Source organism: Sesamum indicum, linkage group LG11 (assembly GCF_026168435.1).
Source record: "Sesamum indicum cultivar Baizhima isolate 11 linkage group LG11, ASM2616843v1, whole genome shotgun sequence".
Classification (NCBI taxonomy): domain Eukaryota; kingdom Viridiplantae; phylum Streptophyta; class Magnoliopsida; order Lamiales; family Pedaliaceae; genus Sesamum; species Sesamum indicum.
The window spans coordinates 16,732,600-16,758,958 of record NC_142667.1 but is presented as its reverse complement, the minus strand read 5'-3'; the positions used below and the strand labels follow the sequence as shown (position 1 = coordinate 16,758,958).

At 35.3% G+C, this 26,359-nt stretch overlaps 6 protein-coding genes and 1 non-coding gene across 7 annotated transcripts; 1 reads left to right on the top strand and 6 right to left on the bottom strand.

Annotated features, from left to right (window-relative positions):
- Positions 1-998: 998 nt before the first annotated feature.
- Positions 999-2,851, bottom strand: LOC105174735 (protein trichome birefringence-like 34). Its single transcript, XM_011096922.3, has 5 exons — positions 2,464-2,851; positions 2,187-2,361; positions 1,905-2,101; positions 1,646-1,807; positions 999-1,467 (listed from the first exon to the last, which is right to left on the bottom strand). Exons 1-5 carry the CDS (start codon positions 2,832-2,834, stop codon positions 1,122-1,124), a joined length of 1,251 nt encoding a protein of 416 aa, XP_011095224.2. The 5' UTR covers positions 2,835-2,851; the 3' UTR covers positions 999-1,121.
- A 1,286-nt stretch (positions 2,852-4,137) lies between these two features.
- On the bottom strand, positions 4,138-6,790 carry LOC105174610 (protein trichome birefringence-like 34). The gene is made up of 5 exons (XM_011096766.3): positions 5,695-6,790; positions 5,429-5,603; positions 5,113-5,309; positions 4,856-5,017; positions 4,138-4,753 (listed from the first exon to the last, which is right to left on the bottom strand). Exons 1-5 carry the CDS (start codon positions 6,090-6,092, stop codon positions 4,408-4,410), a joined length of 1,278 nt encoding a protein of 425 aa, XP_011095068.2. The 5' UTR covers positions 6,093-6,790; the 3' UTR covers positions 4,138-4,407.
- An 861-nt stretch (positions 6,791-7,651) lies between these two features.
- LOC105174734 (protein trichome birefringence-like 34) lies at positions 7,652-9,721 on the bottom strand. The gene is made up of 5 exons (XM_088875221.1): positions 9,066-9,721; positions 8,754-8,928; positions 8,459-8,655; positions 8,174-8,335; positions 7,652-8,077 (listed from the first exon to the last, which is right to left on the bottom strand). Exons 1-5 carry the CDS (start codon positions 9,407-9,409, stop codon positions 7,747-7,749), a joined length of 1,209 nt encoding a protein of 402 aa, XP_088731347.1. The 5' UTR covers positions 9,410-9,721; the 3' UTR covers positions 7,652-7,746.
- A 361-nt stretch (positions 9,722-10,082) lies between these two features.
- Positions 10,083-12,216, bottom strand: TBL34 (TRICHOME BIREFRINGENCE-LIKE 34). The gene is made up of 5 exons (XM_011096765.3): positions 11,656-12,216; positions 11,216-11,390; positions 10,945-11,141; positions 10,659-10,817; positions 10,083-10,561 (listed from the first exon to the last, which is right to left on the bottom strand). Exons 1-5 carry the CDS (start codon positions 12,018-12,020, stop codon positions 10,204-10,206), a joined length of 1,254 nt encoding a protein of 417 aa, XP_011095067.2. The 5' UTR covers positions 12,021-12,216; the 3' UTR covers positions 10,083-10,203.
- A 7,969-nt stretch (positions 12,217-20,185) lies between these two features.
- On the bottom strand, positions 20,186-21,231 carry LOC105174608 (abscisic acid receptor PYL4). Its single transcript, XM_011096764.3, has one exon. The coding sequence runs from the start codon at positions 20,991-20,993 to the stop codon at positions 20,361-20,363; it is 633 nt and encodes a 210-aa protein (XP_011095066.2). The 5' UTR covers positions 20,994-21,231; the 3' UTR covers positions 20,186-20,360.
- Positions 21,232-22,913: 1,682 nt separating this feature from the next.
- TRNAG-GCC (transfer RNA glycine (anticodon GCC)) lies at positions 22,914-22,984 on the bottom strand. The gene has a single exon. It is a non-coding gene; the product is annotated as a tRNA-Gly (tRNA).
- A 767-nt stretch (positions 22,985-23,751) lies between these two features.
- LOC105174607 (ferritin-3, chloroplastic) lies at positions 23,752-25,993 on the top strand. Its single transcript, XM_011096763.3, has 8 exons — positions 23,752-24,227; positions 24,493-24,576; positions 24,669-24,729; positions 24,834-24,921; positions 25,020-25,081; positions 25,222-25,287; positions 25,578-25,641; positions 25,757-25,993. The coding sequence occupies exons 1-8, from the start codon at positions 23,863-23,865 to the stop codon at positions 25,807-25,809; spliced, it is 843 nt and encodes a 280-aa protein (XP_011095065.1). The 5' UTR covers positions 23,752-23,862; the 3' UTR covers positions 25,810-25,993.
- The last annotated feature ends 366 nt before the right edge of the window (positions 25,994-26,359 follow it).

The following is a 26,359-nucleotide window of genomic DNA, read 5'->3' as shown; positions in this document are numbered from 1 at the left end:
AAATAAATAGCTAACTAAAATATGTGGCAGACAAGAGAAGTCAAAAGGACTGTTGAAAATTGAAATTGAGATTCGAAATCAACGAATTTCAGCTCACATGAATGTCACAACGCACAGGGGCTTTTGCATATGCATACAGCTGCCCGCATGTTTGATGATGTAAGTCTTAAGATGGATTATGTAAATATATTTTGTTTACTAATAAATATTAGAAGGGATAAGTGTATTTATTTTGGGTACTTTAGGGAATGAATTGTATTCTAAAAGAAAATACAAATTACATTTCAAGTTGGATGAATTATGAACTAATTCTGGGAAAAAAAAAGTATTAAGTATAATATTATTCTGTTATATATAATAGCATCAATAATCAATAGTTATCTACATTTGAGACCAAGAGAAATTATTTAAAAAATACCATGGATGCATTTTAGTAAAGAAGAATAAGGGCATTTAAGAGCAATAAAGGGGTCCAAGATTATAGTTCTCTATTAAGTAAAATATTCTTCATGTGATACATTTGAGTGTAGAAGAATAAGGACATTTTTATATATCTACATAAGAATGTATACTAAATTAGTTACATGCAGATATTTGATAAACCAACAACAACAAAAATATGCTCTTTGCTAAAAAATATTTTAGATTGTTATTTTGTTACTTAAGTTGCAAAGAATCAATTCTCTGATTCGACTAAAATGTTTTCCTGAATAAGAGTTGCAGGAGAGGGAAAAAGGAAAAGATGGGGAATTAAAATGAGGGATCCGGAGATGTTACAATTAAAGAATCTTTTTGATAAATTCAGGCAGGAACATGGGTACGTACTAGGCCATGCACTATAATTAAAGAATTTCTTGAAATTACAGGGAATTAAATAATTTCTCTATATCAAGTATCTATATCAATCTAGCTGGATCAAGTAAGTTAGTTAAGTATACAAATCCAAGTTACTAAAAGGGAAACCACATACAATTCACTTGACTTTGGAGATGAAAAGATAAAGAGAAGGTCAATTTTTCCATTTCAACAACTTCTCGTGTACAGATACAGAACTATTGAGGCCTAATTAAAGCAGGCTGCAGAAGCAGAAACAATCATATTCATATGCATATATAAAGGTATCAGGATCTCATAATATAGGCATAAAGGATCTGATTCCAAACATCAGGCACTCCTGGAAGACACCAATGCATACAATCCGCATATCTTTGGACGTTGTTTTTAACTTCCTCATTGGTTAGTGTACCCCAAAAGGTTCTAAAGATGGATGGATGGGCATCTTCCCTGTAACCCGACAGCTGCGTTATGTTGAGATATTCTACTTTCAACCCTCTTTCCTCCAGCTTCTCTATCGTTGATTCCACTATTTGCATCATGCTGCGGTTTGCAGCACTTGCCCAGTACCTGTCGTCCAAGATTGGCTCACTTTTGTTGTGGCAGCTGTCGTCCGTGCTCCATACTGTATTTCTATACATCATGATTCATGACCATGGATTAGTTAATTATTGTTGGAGCATGAAAAGTCGTATGTATGAATTGTAAATGATGGAACAAGAGACAGGTAAATTTCTTGTTTGTGGGCTGTCGAATGTCTATATCATGATATCATGAAATGAAAAGCTGACGGCGTCATGACTACGCATACCCTAAAGGATAAGGTGAGAGGCTCATGAAGAACAACTTGGTTTTGGTTCGATTGATGTGAATTTCCAGCCAATCTGACCAAGTGCTTAATGCAATTTCATACCGACGCAGCTTCATTTCGACTTTTTTGTATATTGCATCAGGGCTCTCAAATGATCCCCACCTGACCCATATAGATATATATCATCAACGTTATAACATATGTAGAGAAAGATGAACTGGTGTATAATATTGGTTTTTGATACTGTAATAATACTTACAAGATTGTCATCATCGGATCCATCCACCAAGTAAAGGAGTCAAACACCAGTACATCTGCATCAATCCAATGCCTGCCGTGGGTTTCTATTGACTTAATTCGAACAATACGAGGCCGCACGCGGTGGGTCACTGCGTCATCACAGTTCGATTCCACGAGCATTGGCGCCCAATAAAACCCGATTGTCGCATTATATTCCTTCATTCAGACAACAAAAATTGACTGTGCAATATATATGGAAACTGTTAATTTAATTGCCGGAACTCGTAGAAAAAAGTCTTACAGTGGAGTGAAAGGAGTACAAGTTGCCGGTCAATTTCACTGATTTCTTTGATGATGGAGGAAGATATGATTCAATCAGGCAAAGCATCGATCTCCATTGGTTTCTATTCAAGGAATCTCCCACGAACACAAGCTTTTTCCCCCTTATTTTCTCCAACAACGCCGTCCCATTAAACCTATTATTAGTCTACATGTTTAAATTAAACTTTCAAGAAAACCAGCAAAATGTTCTCACAAGAAATATATATATACATAACATAATTTGTCATTTTAGGAACCTGGGAAGGTCACAAAGATGAGGTTGCCATCTCCAGTTTTGGTACTTTAGGTCCTGTCTCCCAGATATCTCACAAGCAAAATCATACTCCATGAAAGAACATTGTCTCTCCTTGTAAAGAGGGTACGACACGTTGTCGTATACCCATCTGCCTGAAAACAAGTTGCATCCTGGAGCTGAATCATTCTTACTACTGTCTTCTTTGAGCAAGACTTGGTTTTCTAGCTGGACTGCGTCGTTCCCTTTGTTGCGTGTTAGATGAATAGCAACAGCGAGTAAGGCCAGGAGGACGAGACTTGCCAGGTGAGGGAACTTCACCATATTCTTCCATGTTTTAAGAGCCATTTTTCCTTCTTCTATTCTCCGTTTCATCAAAAGCAGCCATGAATTTATGCTTTGCACTTTTCTATATTTACTAAGAATTTGTACACAGGGTCGTTTATCCAATGTGTGTTCCAACTGAACTAATATTACTGTGTTTGATGAATTACGACACATGAAAACTAGGGGAAATTACATGAAATGTAGTGGCATAAATGGCGTGCATTAGGTATGTTATTGAATGTTTTGCCTTTAGTTTGACAATAATCTCACGTTGTTGATGAATTATTGCACAAGAACTTGATCCAAAAACGATAGGGAATTTGATGAATATTAAAAGACATATCATTGAGAATCAAAACGATTTTTATTACCTTTTAGTTGATAGAGTTTTCATTTTATCCTCGTTTGTTAGGATTCCTTAAGTACTATCCAACTTGAAAGTCAGGCCCAAGCTTATCCAACGTGATTTGTGTTAGTCGACTACGCCAGTATTCTTCGTTGCAATAGCGTTGGGTTCTTGTGCATTAAACGGGCCCATGGCCACTCCGTCCGTATTAATCAACTGGGCAGACACAGCCCATACCACACATAGCCCGCCAAACAAGGTTGGCCTAATCACACTTATATGTGCAAGTTGATGGGCTGCCTCAAACTTAACCCAATATACATATATATGGTTCCCGAATTCGATTTGAATTATAATGTCTGTAAAGGTTACTGGGATCCACCACCTTTTCAGTAGTTTAAATTTAATATATACAGCCGGATCATCACTAGAAAATCCAAAACCTATTGGAATTAGGGATGATAATGGACAATTTGTGCATGGCTTCTCAATTAATATTGCAAGTAGTACAGACAATATGAAGGACTAAAATGAAAACAATACTGCAAATCACTGCACTTTATTCTAGTAACGGACTCCACTTGTTTTATTCTAGTGTATTAGCAAATAGGCAAAATACTCCCATTTCTGGATTGAGCTCCGTGGTGCTGAATTCCATTTTTGGCTATCGACAAGTCAATGTTACTGCAGATCTACTAGCTAAAAAAAATGCTGCATCTATTCCGCCGCCCAGTCACTGCTAAGCCTTCTGCCCCTTACCCCTAACCCGATTTCTATGTAAATTATATTAAAGTAGCTTAATAAACACCTTTCGGTCTGCAAATATAGATTTTGGGCCCTAACAACAATCTTTTCTCTTCTTCCAATGTACTTCAACACAATATTAAAATTTGTATGTTTCTTGATTAGTGTAGAAAGTAGTGACTAAAGTACTTGGATCTTAGCAGTTGCCCACGTGCACAATCAATTCAAATCCAACATCAAAGTTCCAAATCCAACAGCCGATGCGGGAATTTGCATCCTTCTGATGGCACAAGATCACGACGATCTATAAAATATTTTGATCTCCGTATGAGATCAAACATAATCTAATGCCACTACAATTCAAAAATAATCTCCGACGGATTTTGTCTGAAAGTATAAAATACGTCAAGTGTTCTAAAATCCAAACGAATACTTTCAGTCAAAAAATGTGAATAAAATTGAAGAACTAACTTAAGAAGATTCTAAGCTATAATCCCTTTCTTGTCATCTTTCACTGCAAAGTTTGTATTTTTATGTGGAGTTGATTATGTAAGAATAAAGGATGTAATTCCAGGTATCAGGGACTCCTGGAAGGCACCAATGTACACAATCAGAATAGCTCTTGGGGTCTGCTAATTGCTCTTGACTTGGAGGTTGGTGAAATTTCCTGTAGATAGAAGGATGAGCATCCTTTCTGTAATCAGACAAATTTGTTACGTTGAGATATTCAATTCTCAGCCCTCTTGTTTCCAGCTTCTGTATAGTTGATTTCACTATGCGCATCATGTCACGATCTGTTGCAATTCCCCAGTAACTCTCCTTCGTAATTGGCTCAGTTTCGTTGTAACAGTTCTGCGGCTCATCCCAACTTTCACCGCTGCAGTATTAGGAAATCAAGAATTGTTTCAACTAAAATGATACTAATGGCAGAGAGAAATAAAAAAGTGAATTGGAAAGGGATTTGATTAATTAATCATACTGATAGTGATAAGGTGAGATGCTCATGAAGAAGAGCTTAGTTTTGGTGCGGTTGATGTTGATTTCCAACCATTCTGCCCATGTGCTTAGAGCCATTTCATAAAGACGCAGCCTCATCTCTACCCTTTTGTAGATTGCATCAGGGCTGCCGAATGATCCCCATCTGATGCAACAAACGCATGATCACAATTACATATATATATATATATATGTTATGTTTGAGGAAAAAGAGAGACATATATGAATAGTAGTAGTTACAAGACAGTCATGGTTGGCTCAAGCCACCACATGAAGGAATTGAAGATGAGTATATCTGCATCAGTCCAGTGCTTCGCGTGCTTTTCTATAGCCGTAATTCGAATTATACGGTCTTTCACATGATGTCTGTATGGATCATCAGAATTGGACTCCACCAGGAACGGAGACCAATAGAACCCGATTGTTGCGTTGTAATCCTTCATTAAGGAAACTCCAGTTCAAGTTTTCAACTATGCCAAGAAATAGGAAAAAAGCAACAAACTTGAAATATGAAAGAAACCCGGAAACGGAAAACAAGAAATTAAAATTGTCTTACAGTTGCCTGGAAGATGAACATATTGCCGTCTCGGTTCACCAGTTTAGGTGAGGATTGACGGATGGAAGACTCGATAAGGCAAAGCAGTGACGTCCATTGGTTCCTGTTCAAGGAATCCCCGACGAAAACAAGCTTCTTCCCCCTTATTTTCTCCAACAATGCTGTCCCATTAAACCTATTCACAAAATTCAGAAAATATCTGATTATTCAACTTGCAAAAACAATCAGAAAAATAATAAAACGTTTGTGAGTCAGAGATTGAGGACCTTGGAAGATCACAGTCATGAGGCTGCCATCTCCAGTTCTGATATTTGAAGTCCTTTCTCCCATACTTCTCACAAGCAAACTCATCCAGCATGAAAGAACAATTTGCCTCATTGTATAATGGATATGATGATGATGATGATGATGATGATGGGTTGTCATAAACCCACCTGCCTGAAAACAAGTTGCACCACCCAACCGAATCAGTCCCCGGAATTCCCTCTTCATTGTATAATCTGATTTCCTCTTCTTTTCTTGCGGTCTGCTGCGAGTCCCGGGCTTGTAGGATGCCCCCATTTTCGCTTGTTAGATAAAGCGCAGCAGAAACCAAAGCTATGAGAAAGAAACCAACAGCAGCGTAGTGGAAGTTGAATCCAATTTTCCATGTTCCAAGATTCATTTTGTCCGTGACTCAGTATCCTGACCTGCTCTGTATTTTCTGGAAGGCAGCTAAGGATTCGCGTACCAATGTACCCGAAATAAACAATTGAGGTTGCATAAAGAATAGGAATAATTACACCAGCTTCCCTTATTTTTACAAGAATATACAAAATTTCCCCATTATATTATTAAAATTACATATACCTCCCACTTGGTTAACGGCAGTCAATAAAATTTAATGGAAACTATGAAATAGACTATTTCGCCCTCGCTTATAAATTTAAGAAGAAATCAACAAAAACTGAAAAAGTGAAAAGACGAAAATATTCTCTTAACACTTTTCTTTTCCTTTCTTCCTCTCCATCAGACATTACCCCATCCATTGCTGCTGCTATTCCCAAATTCTATCACCAGATTCTGCAGAATCGCTGCCCATTCACCTGGGGGCAAGACGTTCGCGGGATCGGAGAATAATGGAGGTAGCTGGGGTTTGATTGAGAAAGATGGGTTTTTGGTAGGAAAAGCTGCTAGACGATTTCATTGTAGCGGTGTTGGTGGGTGATGACAGGCTTAATGTGGTGCGCGCTGAGGATAAGGGTACTTGGTGGCGCGCCAAAGTCGGAGGGTTGAAGAACAGCAGCGGCGCATGCGCGGGGGATGGGAATGGGGAGAAAGGGCACAAAGAAGATGAAGATTTTTATTTTTTATTTTTTTGTTTCTTTTACAACTTTCCAGTAATTTTCTTGACAAGTTTGATATAATTAAAAACATTATTGTTTTTTTTTTAAAAAAAAAAAGAGAGTTTTTTTTTTGGTAAGATCTGAATTCATTTTAATTGTATTCTGTAAATATAATTTATTCAATTTTGTGATTAAAGTGACTAGACATATATTTGGATTATTGAAATTATTACAAACACATATATTTAAGGTTTTGAATCAGAAACAACCTTTTTAGTTATTTAAGTCCTACTCTAAGGGCAAAATAGGTAGATTATATGAATTTTTTGGTTGACTTCAATAGCACCCGTTAATTTGATTAAAGAAGTGGGAATTTGTAATGGATATAAAACCAGTTTTGTAGTAATGAGGAGAGATTTGTAAAATTATGGTAATAATAAGGGAGGATGGTGTGATTAACTCTAAAAAATATTATGAATTGTCCTAACTTCACATGGTTGGTAAATTATATCAAAGTCAAAATATTTGTTAAAAAATCAAAACTACTCCTCTGCTTGTTGAAATATTAGCATCAACTACGTACTATAAAATCATGACAAAAACCAAAGTAGTAGTTGGAGCTTGCTCCATCATTAGCTTTATATTTTGTAATAATAAATAGAGAGCAGGTCAAGTCTATAGTGTATCTCTTACAAGTCAAAACCCATGCTTATTTAAATTAGTTTGGTTAGCCAACTTCACAATTCATACATTCAGAAACAGGTGTGGATCATGGATTTATATATGAATTTAGACAAAGTTAGTATGCTCTAATAATGGAACTAGTACTATGTTTAACATTTGAAGTTTTAGTACTGAAGATTGGATTTTAGTATGATGTCTTGGAATTTGCAACTCATTAGCAAAACTAATGAAATTGAACCATAAGTTGTAAAACAAAAATCCTTACAACGCATACAGAAAACTGTTTTTCAAAACAAAAAAAAAAAAAAGTCAGGAGTTGATAATATAGGCATAGAGGATTTGATTCCAGACATCAGGTACTCCTGGAAGACACCAATGCAGACAGTCGGAATAGGACATGGGATGTTTCCTATTCTCTTCAGTTATAGGAGCATAAAACTTCCTGTAGATGGAGGGATGAGCATCTCTCCTCTGTTCAGACATTTGTGTTATCCGCAGATATTCCACTTTCACCCCTCTTCTCTCCAGCTTCTTTATTGTTGATTCTGCTATACTCATCTGGCTCTTGTTTGCAGCATTCCAATACCCCTCCTGGAAAACTGGCTCACTTCTATTATAGCAGTGTCGTGAAGCGTCGCCTCTGCATCGTTCATCAATTCAATTCGTTGACATTATGATGAGATGAGGTAATCTAGATCAAACAAAATTGCATGATTAATTCATTCCATATGTATACCTGAAGATATAAGGTGAGACACTCATGAAAAACAACTTGGTTTTCGTTCGGTTTATGTTCATTTCCAGCCATTCCGACCAAGTGCTTAGTCCCATCTCATAGCGACGCATCTTCATCTCTACTGTTTTGTAGATTGCATCAGGGCTCCCAAATGATCCCCACCTGCTCATCATGCATACAGTTTAACTATCATATTCGTCCCTTGAGTCTCGAGAAATGATAAGGATGATTAGGCTTACTAATAAGCTGGAAGTTGCTGAAAACGACCCAAGTTTTAGTACTTACAATATTGTTAATTTAGTTTCCAACCACCAGACATAGGTGTCAAATACGAGAATATCAGCATCGTTCCAGTGCCGAGCATGCTTCTCAATGGCCTGAACTCTAACAACACGGCTTCCCACCACATGATGCCGTATGTCATCACAATTAGATTCGACCAGAAACGGTGACCAATAGAAGCCAATTGTGGTATTGTATTCCTTAACAAACAAAACACGTACAAGCTTAATTGTGGGGCAATATGTGTGTCCGAAATGCCCAACAACAACAACAAAAGCGAAACAGAGGAATGTCTTACACTGTCCTGAAAGAATAAAAAGTTGCCTGTTAGTGTCAATGACTTGTTTGTCGATGGAGGAAGAGATGATTCAATTAGGCAAAGCATTGAGATCCATTGGTTTCTATTCAGGGAATCTCCTACAAAGACAAGCTTTTTTCCCCTTATTTTCTCCAACAACGCTGTCCCATTAAACCTATTTCAGCAACAAACAGGCTCATAATTAGTTACTTTTCCTAAAGAAACACAACCTATTCTCACAATCATATGTATGATCGTTGTTGCCATTTCTTCGTGTAAATGTACGTGTAAAAGGTTAAGAATCTTAGGAACCTTGGAAGGTCACAGTTATGAGGTTGCCATCGCCAATGTTGATATTTTAAGTCCTTCCTCCCATATTTTTCACAAGCAAAACCATCCTCCATGAAAGAACATTCCCTCCCCTTGTAAAGAGGGTACGATATGTTGTCATAAACCCATCTGCCTGAAAAAAAATCGCAACCTGGACTAGAATCACTATGTGCTGTTTGTTCTTCTCCGACAGTCACCTGCTTTCTCACAACGTTCCAGTAATTGATGTCGTGAGTTAGATAAAGAACAGCAGCAAAGAAAGCTACGAGGAAAAGGGCTGTCAGGTGATAGAACTTGAGAAGAATTTCCCATGTTTTCAGAACCATTTTCTCATGATCCTCATTCAGGTTTCCTGGTGGATTGTTTCTTGAATTGCAATCATCAAGTCGAGCTTTTTGCTCATTTGATCGATGATTGGTTCTTTAAATATTTGATTTTATTCGATTTACGTCACATGGTTTTTGGATTATTGCATGAAAATGTGATGGGAGATTAGATTGAATTAGTAGAATAAATGAATTTTACTACCTTCTTAAATTAACCAGGAGGTTTCTTACTGTAATAATCTTGAAAAGTTATTTTCTTTATTTCGCTTGTTATTAATTTTCTTCAAAAATAAAATACAGCCTGATTCTTCTACTTCCAAGTAACTGAATATGAAATTAATTATTGAATTTAAATAGAATATATGCTCTTAACCATTGATCTTTTGTCAGTAAACAGAGATGTGGTTTACGAATTATTGAAGAGAAAAAATAGTACACGGGATTAAAGGATCCCTGGAAGATTTAAATCTTCTCTTACCTTGGAGAAACTTTTGTTGTTACTCTCTCTATTATTATACTTTGATTTACTTCCTTATTCTCTTCATATAGAGCCTGTCATAGTTTAGTTTAATACTCAAGTAATTTTCATGAGGGGTGTTGTCCTACACTACACAACTCATCAGCGTACCCTGATTATATTTAATTTGCTGTATCAAGAAAGTACAATTAGACATTCGTAACGTGATTAGTTGAATGATCATTAATCAGATTTGAACTAAAGTTCCTTGTAATACATTATATTTGCATGATTATAAAGAGAGGCTTTACCTTGGTAAAATCTTGTGAAAATGAAATCAGTTTGATGCATCATTACAAATGTAAGCATACAAGAGCTCGTTCCAGACATCAGGAACTCCAGGAAGACACCAATGTATGCAATCTGCATAGCTGAGGGGGTCAGAAATTTGTTGTTGAGTCAAAGGTTCCCATTGTTTTCTGTAAATAGAGGGATGGCCTTCTTTTCTGTAGTCTGAAAGTTGAGTTATGTTGATTATTTGTACGTTGAGTGCTCTCTTTTGAAGTTGGTCGATTGTGGCTTCAACTATTCGCATCATATTTGGATCCGTTCCTCTTCCCCTGTATCCCTCTTCCACTATCATTTCGGTTTCGTTGTAGCAGTTTCCTCCTATGGATTTTCCCCATTCTTCTGCCCTGAGAATGTTATAATTTATGGATAAAATGTCCAACTCATTACAATTTATGTAAAACAGAAAACAAGGGCAGATTTTTTTATGGCAAAGCGTAGTACCTCTCATGAGTGGGGGACATGCTCATGAAAAACAGTTGCGTCTTGCTGCGGTTGACATGGATTTCCAACCAGTCGGACCATGTCTTTAGAGCCATTTCGTAGCTACGAAGCATGTCTACTTTCTTGTATATTCCATCTGAACTATTGAATGAACCCCACCTAACAGTTAAAACCAATACCATAAGATAATAATGAAATGTCCCAAATTTTTAAACATGTAATAATGTCTGAGTGGAAATTTGTCTATGTGATGTGGATTGGGAATATGATTGAACCGTATACATACAGCACTTTCATTTGAGGCCTTCGCCACCATAGATAAGTATTGAAGACTAGAATATCAGCATCCGTCCAATGGCGGGCGTGCTTTTCTATAGCTTGAGCTCGCACTATGCGGTCTGGCAAGCGATGGCTCACCGGATCATCAGAATTGGACTCTACCAGCAACGGAGCCCAGTAAAACTCTATTCTTGCATTGTAGTCCTTCAAATTCACAATAATTAATGCACAACAATACGTACCATTAGAGGATCTAAATGGAAATGCAAACGACTTACTTTAGCCTTGAAGGTGATCAAGGCGCTGCCGTTGTTGTGCATGTGTTTGCGGCCTGGCGGGATAGCCTTGTCAAGCAGACACACCATAGATACCCATTGCCCTCTATTTAGAGAATCTCCAACAAACACTAGCCTTTTATTCCTCAATCTCTCTAATAATGCTGTGGCATTGAACCTTTATTAAGATAGAAAAACATTCCACCCGTGCTCAAAAAATCATGTACCATAACAAAAAATACACGCATGCTTCAGTTTTATATATGTATTTTTGAATATATCTGAATAATTGTATGGTTGGTTTTAAATAAAATTTAAAATTTTACGTAATTTTTCATATTTAATTTAGTCTAACATGACATTTTTTGACGTGCCAAGTCAAATAAGTTGATGTTAATTTCTAATAACAATTAATCTAGACAAGTAAGGGATGTATAGAAGACCTTGGGAGGTCACAGTGGTGAGGCTGCCACTTCCAATGCTGATAATCCAAGTCATTCCTTCCAAACTTGCCACAAGCCAATTGATCCGACATGAACGTGCACTCTTCCTCTTTGTACAAAGGGTAAGACTTGTTGTCAAAAACCCATTTCCCCGAGAACAAATCACATTTCTCCTCCGATGAGCTCTTACCGTTCATCCCAAGTTTCTGGTCATCTTCTTGAACTAAGTAGCCACACTCCGTCCTCAGATAAACTGCTCCGACCACCAAGGCCGCCACGATAAGCGCTATAAGGGATTGAAAACTGCACCTGATATCCATTGTTGTCCCGGAGAAATCCGGGGACAAAGTGGTTTTCTTGGCCATGAGAAATTGAGAATTATTACTCAGCTAGCTGTTGAGTAATTTGATTGGAGCATGCATGTTTTTCTCTGTCCTGCAGGGTTTATCTTTATTGTATATAGAAAAGCTGGATCGCCCAGAATTAGGTGAAAATGAGCTGTCGGGATTTGTTAGGATGAATCAGAATTCGGAGCAGGAAAAGTAAATATATTTGCGGGTCTGAGTGGAACTAATAGTCGTTCTAGGTTGTTGCTTCCTTGCTTGCTTTTCTTTCTTTCTAGACGAAACACAACTGCTTAATTAATTATGCTTTTTTTTCCCCCCTTAAAAAAAGGTGGCAATGATAAACGAAAAGACACAAAATATAGAGTAATAACAACTGGGATGTTGTGGTGGGATATTAGGTAGTGGCAGTTGAACTGTTCGGTTCAGCAGTTGACATCTTCAATCTTTTAAGTCAAGACACTTCTCATATTCCCACTTTACTAATCCCCCAAGACATAGGAGGAAGGGTTGAAGTTGAAGCACACAACACAGCTTTGTCCTAACATCAAACCTTTCCTTATCTTATTCCATGTGCCTGCAGCTGCAGTGATGATAAGAAGTGTGTATTCCTTTCTTACCAAGCATTATATTGGTTGGTTGCTTAAACTCATCATGCCACTGCGTGTACGTGATGCAATCTTATTTTCAAGGGTTATTATAAGAAACTTAAGACGGGTCTTAGATGTTGCGTCCTTGAGATCAAAAGGAACTTTTTCATAGTGTTTAGAATAAGTTCAATATTGGGACTGGAGCTGAAACCTGTCAAAACAATGGAAAGGGAGTGTTAGACAAATAATGTATCTAAGCTAATTCCAGTGCAATTTCAAATTATTCGTGAAGTTGGTCAATTCAAGAGATGTAAGAGCAGAAAGCAGGTAGAGAAATGAGTTGAGTATGCAAGTATATTATATATATGCAGTGTGTGTCATGATGTGAAGGGGAATTATACAAGAATTAATAAGGTTGTTAGAAGTAACAAATTAAGTTGCACATGATGTCTCGTACTTCTACCACTATTGCCCCAAACCCAATATATACTTGGGCGGATGAGGATGATGATGGGACCTCAACATTGGGCTATGTTAGGATGGATTTAGATTCATGGGTTCAACCTAATTCAATTAATTTTGGATTGGTTATCAATTAAAATGAATTGATATGTGTTTTAGTTTAATAAAATTATATTTTATATGTATTGGATATAAGTTGAAAATGAGTTTAACATGAGTTGTTAATGGATCTTTTATGAATTTTTAATGGATTTAATTCATAAAATAAAAAAATAAATAAATAACAAAAACCCACAACCCATTCTACTTTTATTACCCACTCTTCTCTTCAACGAGACACACACACACACACACACACACACACAAAATCAGATGCATTGACCCCTCTCTGTGTCCACACACACGAGTGCACACAAACATGCAACTCTCAGTTTTCAGTCAAAAGCTTATAATGTTATTCTTATTTGTTTTCAAATTATTTAGTAATTTATTTATAATTTTATTTAATTTTTTTTATTTCATATTACAGCTTATAATTTTGAAAATGATGAAAACGAAAATTGCCTCTCAATAAACATAGAGAATTTGGTTTGCATGGCTTGGTATTCATTTAAGATGAACATTCAAATTTTATGAATTATTTTGATAAAAATATAGTATTCTGTAGATACTTAGTATATTTTTTATTTTATAATTTAGCAAATGAATCTTAATGTGTATGGTTATTAGTGAGAAATAGCGTGTGATACAAGTAGTTATTATCTTTTTCAATAATTCAAATATTGTCCTTCTTTTTCCATTCCATTGTGTAAAATTTTAAAACCTTTAGATTCAAATCAATAAAATAATTTATACTAACTCGACCCAACCCATGTTAGACCTATTTATTTGAATTGATTTTAACCCAACCCAAGCCCGACACAATTCGTCCATTTGCCACCCCTAAGCTATATATATATAAAGATTAAGGTATTCCACACTCACAAACAGCGATCAATGATACAGCTGCACCAATTTTTTGCGAAGTTAAAAATGCCCTTCAACCGATAAAATAACTAATTTATTTAACTTTTTAAAATTTACATTAATTGATAAATTAATTTTTAATTTTTATCTATATTTTTTTATTTGTAATATATTTTAAAGTATGTAAAAAAATATAATCTTTATATACAAACAAAAACGACGTGCCAGAACGACTAAAATATTAGAAAATAGAAGCTATCAAAGTGGTGTACCTTGTGGTACTCGCCTCAAATTTATAACATTCGGTCCTATGAACAATAAATGTAGGACTTCCCATTATTACATATATGTGGCAAGTATTTTATCATATATAAAAATAGATTACTAATAATAATTTGTTAAGATTATTTAAAAATTTAATTGTTTAAATTTATTTTATTTTTATTTTTATTTTTTTCTCTTTTAAAATTCGAAAAAAAATAAGGGGAATTGGATAAAAACTTAAAAAAGATCACAAAATGGGAGGAAAATAATTATTTTTCCCCTTCAAACAAAAAATTCATGAATTCTAATGAAAGGATCAAAAAATGCCAAAAAACCAATATTTGAGGAGCAAAAGCACTAAAAGTACATAAATAATTTTATTTAAGTAGCAAAATTACAATTATGCCCGACTTTTAACTCCTCAGTTGTCATCATGTTCAGACACATTTACTCACTTTGATTAATTTTTACGAAATTTTAATGTGTTAAGTTGGGAAGTCCAAACTAGTGGATTTTAGTAAATAACTGAATTATTTGAAAATGAAACACATGCTGAACCAGGGCCGCCCCACTCAACACATGAAGCTTTCTTCTATTTTATCTTTTCAAGATGCTAAAATATTGTTTTGAGGGTTAAATACATTTTGCACTGAAAATATGTGTACATTTTGTGTTTATATTTTTTGGGAATGTTTACTCACATGATTAAGTTTAATAGGTCGTACAAAATTTAGATTGGGTTGTTGAATCTGGTTTCGAGGTCGGGTCGCTAGATCCTTCTTTCGAACTTTCTGTTAGTGAATCCTGATAACAGAGCAAACGTAAGACTAGTTGGGTAGCTCCTAGCGAAGGCCTTCCGATGCCTAAGTTAAAAATATGAGGTCGAAAATAGTAAAATGAGCTCGAATAAGACCAAGAAAATGCGGTAAAAGTAATAAATGTGTCCCTTTCAAACATTCAGAAATGCAGATATATATAGTAGTACGGTACCGCATAGGCTTTCGACACGTGTCACCATCCAGAAGTGGTCACGTCATCAGATCTGACGGTTGCCCAAGAGGGTTGACTAATGGACCCGGGCCGGTCGGATCGGGTCAGGCAGCCTGACCCGAATTCACACTCGTGGATCCTGCCATTATGAGCAAAAATCATTAAAAAATAGGGGTATTTTGGTAATTTGATAATTTTCCCTCATCAAATACTATAAATATTAGATCTAATCATTCGTTTACTTGCGTACAGGCTGGCCCGATGACAATTAGGTCGGCCCATGGACAATGAATGGGGTGGATAAGACTGAAAAGGTCTATATTGACCTTGATTAATCAAAAATCATGTCCATTTTATCCCTTTTGCTTTATATTACTGCAAAATTGCCACAATGCATTAAATTGCACACTCTTTATACTGTTTGTCTTGGCAAAAACATTTCGCCCCACAACAATGGGGAAATGAAGATGTAAGATTTGAGTAATGATGTTTTGTGTCTTTATTTTGTGTTGAGCATAGAATCATGGGAGAGAAGTTTTGATTGTGGGGATAAATTTGTTTGAAAGGAGAGCAATTTTGAAGATTGCTAAATTATGACTTATTTTATCCCAAATATATAAAATAAGTAAACACAAAATTAATTTTATCCAAAATTTACCAATACAAATAAAGTATATAATATGATAATTTAATTTCATCCGACATTTTGTCCATCAAATTAAATGAGGCCTTAGAGTAGAAAAAGTAACAAAAATCCACTCGATAAAATAATTTGATATTAATCAGTCAAATATGCCCTTGTAACTTGTTCTATACTTTTTATCTCACTCCCTAAAGTATGTTGTATTAGAAACTCCAGAATTATTTTAAAATTTTACTCAAAATTTTTATTTAAATAATAACGTTTTAGAGTTTATAACTTTTTATAAATTATATAATATAAAATTACAAATATAATTAATAAAATAGATTCCTCGTATTGAAAATACACGTAAATATATGTAAAACGTGTTGTGACTATATACATTATGCATATAACTTTATTAAAAATATGTTATATAAAGTAGTTTTTCTTTGTGTTAAAAAAAATACAAATTTAAAATGTCATATAGATCATATATATGTATGGTAAAATATGCAAATCTATGCATATAACAATCAGTAATATTCTTTAATTTTGTGAGTAATGATATAAAATGTTTTAAATATTTATACTTATCATTGAATATAAGAATAGTTGTATAAAAAAAATATTAAGATTGTAAATTTATAAAGTTTATACAAATTTCTCGATTAATTATAAAAATCATAAATATATGGTAATATTTATTTAAATAAAATGTTTTATAATAACTCAAATTATATATATATATATTACTTTTTATAGTTTAAAAGGTTAATGCAACTATATGCATATTTTAGAGGCCAGAAAATATATTTAACCTGATGAGGTTTTAACAGTGAATAGTAATACAGGATGCACTTGAAATCCCAAACCACTCTAGGGATTCACCATCTTTCTAGCCAACCCACCAATAGTCAGCCATTGATTTCCTACCTATCCAACCATTGATATGTGGTCCATATGAATTTAGACACACGAGCCTCTATAAATACTATGTTGGAAGCTCATATCACATGTACATATTAATTACATTTGTGTATGTACTAATAGATATTGTAGGATGCTGTTGTCCTTTTCACATCTATATATCATAAATTACTAATACCCTTGATATTTCCTTTCGTCTAATAAATAAGTTCATCCGCTTAGTCAAAATTCACCGAAGTTGTTGATATTAACAAAAATATCAAAAAAAAAATCTACATCTATCCTTAATTGACTTCTTACTGATTTATTACAGATAAGATAATTTTCTTTATGATCAATTTATCCTCATATGCCTTCACGTGTCAATTCATATGGGACTTATATCTTCACCGCTATAAGGGCAGTGCAGTCGAAAAAAATTGTTTGACTTGCAATAAGTCAATCATGAGTAAATATCAATTTTTTTTAATATCTGCAAATTCAGTGAATTTTGACTAACAGAGGAACTTATTTATTAGATGAAAGTAAATTTTTGATGTGTTAGGTGTAATTTCTTAAACCACAAAAAAATTAAGTGTAATTATGTTAAATCTCAAGAGAGGGAAGTGTAATTATTCCTATACATATACATTGATCGTTCATTCAGACGGTTGATGTGATACGTTAATAAATACGAAATACAACACAAAAATGAGTAGAAAAAGAAAAGAATAACCAAATGTAATTATCATGTTTTTGTTATACCTAAATAAAAGGAAAAAAGAAGATTCATACGTATCCAAAACCAGAACAATTCCAGAAAAGAAGGAAAGATGGGGTCGGTTTCATCAGCCAACTTATTTGGCGGTGCATACGGTTGAATGCGGTCAACCCCAACCGCCACAAGACCCAAAAACCATAATTAATTTTCCGAGTTTCATTACAAAAAACTGTCAGATAGAAATATATAAACAACCGTCCAAACTGTTAAAATTTTAAGTTTTGTTTCGATTTGGTCTTAAACTGCACCACCACAAAAAGGAAATCAAATTTTCACAATTTTCTTACTTAAATTAAATTAAATTTGAGTAAGTATGATACTTTTATTATGTGATTGATTACTTTTTCTGCTACAAATGCATTGTACTTGTCATATAATTAATTTATTAATCAACCAACTCAATTTAAATTAAAATTTATGGTCTCTATATAGGTGTGCATCTAATGATTTAGTCAGATAATCCAAAACCAACTCCACAAACATTAATTTAATTGGGAAAAGGAATGGTTAATTCTCCAAATAAAAAAAAAGGCAAAGCAGCCCTTTATCATGGACAAGAGGCAAGAGCCAAGAGCCAATTAAAATGAGTCGGGTGTAGGGGTGGGGGTGGGGTGTTATCTGTTGAGGATTGGATTTTAAAATGCTGTAGTTGCAGAAAGAAAAAGGAGGAAAAATGGGAGTGGGATAACGTGAAGGCATTGAAGATGAGTAGACAACAAGGAAAAATGGGACGGGGGACGACCCGGGTATCTATTATAATATACAGGGGTAAACTATTTTTTTTTAAAAAAATTTAGTGTAATTATATATAAATTTTTTATGATTTGAGAAATTATATTTAATATTTTTGAACTTTGATTCTGTCTAACAAATAAATCCCTTCATTAATTAAAATTAATCAAATTTGCTGATATTAATAAAAATAAATAAATAAAAGTCTATATTAACTCTTGATTGACTTATTATTGATTTATTACAGGTCAAATAATTTTTATTATAATCAAATAAGTCTTTTTTGTTAGATAGAAACAAATCTTAAGGGTACTAAATGTAATTTCTCAAATCATATGAAATTTATGTGTAATTACATCAAAACTCAGAGAAGGAGAGTCTGCATTAATGTCTTTTTATTATATTATGTTATAATATCTTATTTGCACATATATATATATACATATAAACAAGCTTTGGACGAAAAGAGACTTTCATATCCAAGGTATCTGAAAAAAAACTCCAATTGCTATTTTATTTCTATACTATTAGTTATTTTATATTATGAGTTCCTGAATATATTATTATTTTTTATGAGTTGTAATTTCTTATTTTTGAACTTTTTTTATTTATAGCACGTAAAAATTAAAATAATTTAAAAAAGAAAAAATGATAGATTGTTTGAACAAATTTTTCTTTCATTGATTTTTAATTATTTTATTTCATGAGTTTATGAAATATGGATAGATGTGTGATTTCAAAATATTAGAATTTGAGATATATCTATGTTGCATTTGTATTATATTCGATTTCATATCATATGCTATATATAACCATATAACATTAATCATGCAAAAATTATGGATTTTTTTTTTATTTTAAATAATAATCATAACAATATCACATTTTGTTGGCTCAATATGTCTTATCGTCTTATATCCATTTACTTTCTTTTCTTAAATTATTGTCAATTAGCATCAACTCCCAATTTTATTGATTAAGTTATTATTATTATTTTATATATTATAAGCTGAACTTCAATAAATTAAATAATCATATATTTTCAATTTATCATCTTCTTAAGAGTGCCTAAATTTATTCTTAGTAATTTGTTGCCATATGAAGATGATTGTCTTTTTAGTTTATAAAAGTAATATTTATTCAATTATTTCAATTGGATATATCTCTTTGTATATATATTATATTTTTTTTAATATGGATGTACTGTAATTTAAAGAACAAAATTCATTTATCTAAAAACATTTCTTTTATTTAATTTTTTATAAAATATATTTTAATTATTAATTAATTTAATGCATAACACGGAACACACACTAGTATAATTAATAATTAAAAGCCGTTTGATCCCATCCCATCCTCCACTTGCACTGCAACTTGCACCTCATTTATATATATATTAATCCAAGTTGAATTTGGTTTATTTGATTTTGGGGCAAACCACAACACACAACTTGCACATATTGATTTCAAGAGGGAAAACAATTAGTTGCAAGTTGCAATGTGTAACGTACTACGTACTACTTGCCAACTTGCACGCCTATCTGTTTGATTCCTTTTTTTATAATTATTATTTTCTGATGAATTAAAGGATGCATTATTGGGAATTTCTATATACTAATTTGGATCATTAACATTTTTATTCTTCTTCTTCTTCTACCAATGAATTATTAGCAAAAACCCTACCTACCTCATTGCACTGCTATTGCTTAAACAAATTAAGAATTAATTAGGATGATGCCCACATCCATCCATCTTAATGCATTTTAAGCTTAATTATTAGCTGGAATGGGATTGCACCACCTCATCATCCCCATTCCGGCCGGGAGATTCCTTTCGCCAAACCATGACAATTCACTAACAACACAAAAACTTGCATGTACCTGCCTTCTTCCACAAATATTTATAAATAAAAGATAAAACATTTCTGGCCGACGATTCAGATCATGTCATCGCAGACAAACAATTTTATCAGTCCTAGCTAGATTTCTCTGATATGGAGTTGTAATTTTCTCTGCACTGCATGCCTATCATCATTCTTTCTTTTCTTATGGAGAAGAAGGGTTTCGTCTGCCTAAATTCTCTGCGATCTGCCCTAAAGACTCAAGATTACATTTTACAATGGTGTCCACAAAAACACATGTCTCTTCCTTAGTGTTACCTTGTGGCACGTCAACAACGTACGACTCCACCACCACCGTCCCGCCGTTGACAGCCGCGTGCAGGGTGGTGACGGATCTGTAGTTGGCTAATCGGTGGTCTCCTCCGACAACACTGAAGCTGATGACGTGCCGCTCATCGTCCAGGATCTCCAGGCGTTCCGTGCTGCTGGCAGCGGGCAGCCCGGAGATGACGCGGACTTCTCTAAGGGTGCCGACATCGCCGTTCCCGAGGACCACGTGGCAGCTCTTGACGAAGTGTTTGTAGGCTTGTGGGTTGTCGAAGCGGCGAACGACTGACCATACAGTGGAGACGGGGGCGGAGATGTGTTTGGTAACAGCGGAGCAGCACTGGTTGGGGCCCACGGCGTGGGTGTGGTAACGTGCTACGTGGTCGGGGACGTGGGCGGCGGTGGGATGACGGTATGCCTGTTTACACGCCGTGACGGCGGTGGTGGAAGGTGTTTGGTTGATTCGCTGTAGTAGAAGGGAGGAATTTGGATGAGAGGAAGGCATTTTCATGGAGGGCGGTTGTACCTGTTTGTTTGTTACTCTGATTTGTGGATGTTGATGATTATGGGGGATGGCGTGTGCTCTATGCTATGCTTCTGTGTGTTGTATGTTGTAAATTGGAATATATATTGGCTGCTGGAGAGAGAAAGGGGCGGCTTAATTAGCAGCGAAGGATGGGCTGAGACAGAGAGAGAGAGAGAGAGAGAGAAAAGTAGTTGAAATTTCAAAGGAGAGAAGAGAGGTTTGTGTGAACACTGAAAATTCATGTGAGGGCAATAAAAATGGGATCAAGTTGCGCACCTCAAGTTACCAAAACAACCCTTTCAATCACTATTTCTATTTTCCTATTAATATTTTGTATATGTAATTCATACCATATAATATATTATCAACTTAAATAAAATATTTAATACACCACACCATTCCAATTTTGTTTTTAATTCTTTAACATCAATTTGAAATATTATAAGACACTGCGGTTGGTCAAAATTTCAAATTCTACGTAGCCCAATGTTTTCTTATAATCAACAAATGTGATTTATGCGACTTTTTATTAAATATATATATATATATGAATGAATTCATGTACGATTTTTTTTTAAGATGATAATAAGTCAACAGAATCGTGCCTATCAGACTTCAAATTAATTTCTACCGCATCTACAATTATTATTTATTTATTTATTTTCTTCCTTACCATTTCAAAATGATACTATAAAGAAAATCATTGAGGTGAATCGATCCATATATGTTGTATAAAGTATTATATATAATTTTTTATGAACCTCACAATTTTATTTTGAAAAGAAGTCTAATTAAGAAAATAGAATATTTTGGAGCTATTAAAACTTGTAGGAAGTGATTTGTGAATATGATATGGTAAAACAATAGGAAGTGATGGAGGTTTTAGGTTCTTTCTTTTTTATTTTTTTATTCCACTCATACACACATATTTATTCAAGATTCGAAACCTTGTGTCTGAATTATTTGAGCACGTGATATTTTTGGTTTTGGGTTGGGGGTGATAGATAGGTTCACCAATGTTGAAAAGTGGTTTGTTATGAGGAAAAGTGTAGAAGATACTGGGAACAATTTCATTACATTGTTATGGAATCAAAGTTGGAAAGAGTGGCAACTGATCAATCACAATCAAACTCATAAAAGCTTAACCATTTGTTGTGGGGTAGGAATAGGATGAGACAATAGGATGAGACTGAGACTGAGACAGAGACAGAGACAGAAACAGAGACAGAGACAGTCCCCTTCTCCTTCCCCTTCCCATAAAAGAAACCTTTCTTTTTTCCAGCAGCAGCAGCTACCTAAAAAAGCCAAATTCCTCTACCGCTTCCAATCAAATTCCCTTGTTTTTTTTCCCCCAATCGGATGGTTCAAATTCAATGGGCGAGCATCAAATTGAGATGTGAGGCGCAGGATAAGATTAGGGTAGCTGCCCTCAATCTCATTCAAATCAATTTGCAGAATATTTTGAATGTATTGTGTGATGGATCATGTCTCTCAACTTGCGCATCAATCAGAGTGGAGAAATGAAGATGAGCAGAGGGGGTGTGTTTTGAGATGAACAAGAAGATGATGGTTAGTATAAATGGATGGTTGGCAACAGTTGTACCTCATGAATACAATACAATGCTTACATGTGATGCCATTCCGTAGCAGCAGTAACTATGAGATCAGAAAATAACAATGAATTGGAGGATTTGATGATGAGTAAGCAGCTGAGTTGTCTTCCTGTTCCAGGAGTGATAATAGTCTGATATGGGAGAACTCTGTCTTGGAAACTGGGGAGTGGGAAACACTACCTACTACTGTAAACTTCTTGTTGGGCCTCGGCCCTTCTAAATTGGTAGGCTCAGTTAATGTGCAGATAGGCCCAATTCTTACAATAAGGCCCAAAAATAAATCCACGATGATTGCACCAGCCGGGAATCGAACCCGGGTCTGTACCGTGGCAGGGTACTATTCTACCACTAGACCACTGGTGCTTCTTGTTTCTCTATGTCAAGAGACCCAGCATTCAATTTCCTCAGTTGCAAAAAGCTTTCGGCAACTGCTTCACACACAGAGCAAGCAGACTGCAGGTGCCGGCACATGCAAATAGCATTCTTCGAATAATTAACCCTCCGCTCCGACCGTCACTGCTTTCCTTTACCCATCGCTATCCGCACAATACTTGATTCAGTAACAGGTTTAGGCTGCCATGCCCAACCCACACTTTTGCAATTCATTATCTTTTAATTTCAATCAACATATATAAAATCATTCCTCCAATAAAATAACATCTTTGTACATGTACCCATCACACACACATATATATATATATTAAATAAAATAAAAAATATAACATAATTTATAATAAAAAAGTCAATTCGAACAATAAGCGACCAAGTGAATATCAGGCGGTCACACACCCAACACACATACACACATTCAATGTTGGTACATATTTCAACCTTAACATATGCACAATGCTACGCTTGCCACTGCAAAAATTTCCAGGAAATTATCATTAATGGAAAAAAGAGCTCCACGTAGTGTGAACAGATCAAAAGAAGCCAAGATACCTTTTGAAAGTTGATGATGACTATTTTTGGATATTTCCTTAGATACCACAAGATTTGGGATCAGGGCACGAGCTTGCCACACGCCTCTGTCCATGTGGACCCATTTCCGCTCTCTACGTGTCACATTTTCACTGGCCTACTAGTAGCCGTATCTCGGTTGGTCACTCTATATAATCCAACCACCCAACATTCATGAACTACACACCACCACATTTCAAACTCTTCTTCCTTTCTTCATTAAAATCTGGTTTCTTTCTGATTTCTGCTGCAAGCCCTTTTGATCATTTGTTGAAGAAAAAATGTTTCTTGAGGCAATTTCAGCAGTATCTCTGCCTTCCCTTCAGGGTTCTGCTGCTCTTGGACCCTTAACAAATTCATCCACTTCTCCTCCCTTTTCAACTTCATTTTCTCCTAAATTGATTTCATTGTCTGTTTCTTCTTCCTCTTCATCTTTCTCGGGTCTTGTTTTGGCCAAGAAGCGTGATAATGGACTTGCGGCTGGCGCGTCCAATGAGACTGTGGGGTTGCCGCTAACCGGGGTGCTGTTTCAGCCATTTGAAGAGGTTAAGAAGAATGAGCTCATGGTCCCCACAGCTCCCGAGGTTTCACTTGCGAGGCAGGGCTTTTCTGAAGAGTGCGAGGCGGCAATAAATGAGCAGATCAAGTCAGTTTCTTGACCACTTTCTCTTGTTTTCCTCTCTTTCTTACATGCATTTGATGAAAAATGTGATGCTAGCTGTTATTCAAAGGCTTGTCATAAAGTTCAAAGTGTTGGATCTATAAGTTCAGAGATAGTGTTGATGTGGTTTCTTTAGCAAACTAATCCTCTTATTGTAACATATGTATCAGGTTTCAAGACATTATAATCATACTGGTTTTTTTTTGCAATTATAACACTAATGACATATTGATTTTCCCTTTTGTTACAGTGTGGAGTACTGTGTATCCTACGTCTACCATGCCCTGTATGCTTACTTCGACAGGGATAATGTTGCTCTGAAAGGCATTGCTAAGTCAGTATGATTGACTCAATTCTTTCGTTGTCTTTAGTCTTTACTTTTTCCTTCCTGGCTTCTTAAACCTGTGTTTGGTGGTGCATGGTCAGATTTTTCAAGGAGGGCAGCCAAGAAGAAAGGGAACACGCAGAGAAACTAATGGAATATCAGGCAATTTCCAAATATCATCTTTAAGCAGAAAAAGAAGTTGTCCTGTTTATGTTTGTTTTGATGAAAATATAACATGTTTTACTTTGCAATTTGACAAATAATAGAATAAGCGGGGAGGGAGAGTGAAATTACTGAGCATAGAGAGGCCTCCTGCAGAGCTTGATGATGCTGAGAAGGGAGATGCACTGTACGGTAAGTTCGCTCTCCGTTTCCTCGACTCATGATTTTTTTTGTGTCTTTGTTTGATCACATGCTTGATAACGCTGATTATTTCAAAACTCTTCATTTAGCGATGGAACTAGCATTGTGCTTGGAGAAGTTAACCAACGAAAAGCTTCTGAAACTCCACAGTGTAAGACATTTTTTGCCGTGTCTTTCTGCTATTCTTGAAAGCTTCGCTTCAGCATCCGTTCTAGGCATACTTCTGCAAATCCTCCAAATGCACCGGAATTGTACCCTGATTACACATTTCTCTCTGTGTTGATTTAACAGATTGCTGACAAAAACAATGATCCTCAACTAGCAGATTTCGTGGAGAGCGAATTCTTGGAAGAGCAGGTAAACTCAAAGTGGATAGATACAAACTTTCTCTCATTTCAAGTATTGATGAAAAAATAAGTTTCTTGAAATTATGGAAACAAAAGGTATTGATGAGACGTAGAAGAACAATCAATTGGTTTTCTATTGAACATAAGCCGGGCAGCAAGTCTTTTTCTTATTTCTGAGTAAGTGTATGCTCAGAGACAAGTACATAGGAAACAGAGTGAAAAGCACCCCTGACTTGATCAGGAAGATGATAATTTCAACTCCTGAGCTTATAAATCACTTTACTCTCTCAAAATTTCCAGGTTGAAGCCATTAAGAAGATTTCAGAATACGTTGCTCAATTGAGGAGGGTGGGAAAGGGACACGGTATGATAAGCTCTTCCACAGTTAACATCCGATTGTCGTTTCCTTTCCCACTTGCTCTATTCTGACTAAAATTTCTCTATGATAACTTAACTCATATTTGTTTGTGCACATGCAGGAGTTTGGCACTTTGATCAGATGCTCCTCCACCAAGGAGACGGTGCAATGTGAAGGGGATTGGTATTATTTCTTGCTAGATTAGAATAAGGGTGTGCCATTTAGTGTGTTAGGCTGGATTTGACCCATACGACTGGAGTGTCTCGGACAATCTTTAGCAGCTAGTCTACTTACCTTTGCTTGTCCTGTGTATTGTCAAGAGGTGATATGAAAGTTTCTCACATCTTTCTTATGATAAGATATATTTAGCTCTACCAGAAAACAAGCAACCTTCCTTCTCTGAATCGTAATATCAATACCAAAAACGATACTGCCGTTCACGAGCAAAATTTGGCTCAACTGCCAAGGAAAGCTATGTTAAATCATGCGGACCAAGCCATTTAATACATCTCTGTTAGCAAATTCAAAAGATATTAATATGTGAGATCAAAATGATCAGCTCGGAATCCATCAGTTCATACTTGATAGGCAATTATGCAAGGGATTTAAGTGGAATAATGCAATTTAACCAGAGGTATTCTCGTGATAAATGAAACTAGAATCATATACGTATTAAATACTGGATTTTGTTGGAGGCAAGCAATTTGAACAAACATGAGCAGAA

What these genes read in the sequence shown, in the direction of transcription:
- LOC105174735 (XM_011096922.3), bottom strand. Translation starts at nt 2,834, where the DNA reads ATGAAACGGAGAATAGAAGAAGGAAAAATGGCTCTTAAAACATGGAAG. An exon ending in TGTACTCCTTTCACTCCACT is followed by an intron (nt 2,102 to 2,186) that starts GTAAGACTTTTT and finishes GTCTGAATGAAG; the next exon opens with GAATATAATGCGACAATCGG. An exon ending in GATCCGATGATGACAATCTT is followed by an intron (nt 1,808 to 1,904) that starts GTAAGTATTATT and finishes TATATGGGTCAG; the next exon opens with GTGGGGATCATTTGAGAGCC.
- LOC105174610 (XM_011096766.3), bottom strand. Translation starts at nt 6,092, where the DNA reads ATGAATCTTGGAACATGGAAAATTGGATTCAACTTCCACTACGCTGCT. An exon ending in CATGACTGTGATCTTCCAAG is followed by an intron (nt 5,604 to 5,694) that starts GTCCTCAATCTC and finishes TTTTGTGAATAG; the next exon opens with GTTTAATGGGACAGCATTGT. An exon ending in TGTTCATCTTCCAGGCAACT is followed by an intron (nt 5,310 to 5,428) that starts GTAAGACAATTT and finishes TCCTTAATGAAG; the next exon opens with GATTACAACGCAACAATCGG.
- LOC105174734 (XM_088875221.1), bottom strand. Translation starts at nt 9,409, where the DNA reads ATGGTTCTGAAAACATGGGAAATTCTTCTCAAGTTCTATCACCTGACA. An exon ending in CATAACTGTGACCTTCCAAG is followed by an intron (nt 8,929 to 9,065) that starts GTTCCTAAGATT and finishes TTGCTGAAATAG; the next exon opens with GTTTAATGGGACAGCGTTGT. An exon ending in GTCTCACCTTATATCTTCAG is followed by an intron (nt 8,078 to 8,173) that starts GTATACATATGG and finishes TGAACGATGCAG; the next exon opens with AGGCGACGCTTCACGACACT.
- TBL34 (XM_011096765.3), bottom strand. Translation starts at nt 12,020, where the DNA reads ATGGCCAAGAAAACCACTTTGTCCCCGGATTTCTCCGGGACAACAATG. An exon ending in CACCACTGTGACCTCCCAAG is followed by an intron (nt 11,391 to 11,655) that starts GTCTTCTATACA and finishes ATCTTAATAAAG; the next exon opens with GTTCAATGCCACAGCATTAT. An exon ending in TGATCACCTTCAAGGCTAAA is followed by an intron (nt 11,142 to 11,215) that starts GTAAGTCGTTTG and finishes GTGAATTTGAAG; the next exon opens with GACTACAATGCAAGAATAGA.
- LOC105174608 (XM_011096764.3), bottom strand. Translation starts at nt 20,993, where the DNA reads ATGAAAATGCCTTCCTCTCATCCAAATTCCTCCCTTCTACTACAGCGA.
- LOC105174607 (XM_011096763.3), top strand. Translation starts at nt 23,863, where the DNA reads ATGTTTCTTGAGGCAATTTCAGCAGTATCTCTGCCTTCCCTTCAGGGT. An exon ending in GCTCTGAAAGGCATTGCTAA is followed by an intron (nt 24,577 to 24,668) that starts GTCAGTATGATT and finishes GTGCATGGTCAG; the next exon opens with ATTTTTCAAGGAGGGCAGCC. An exon ending in GAAGGGAGATGCACTGTACG is followed by an intron (nt 24,922 to 25,019) that starts GTAAGTTCGCTC and finishes CTCTTCATTTAG; the next exon opens with CGATGGAACTAGCATTGTGC.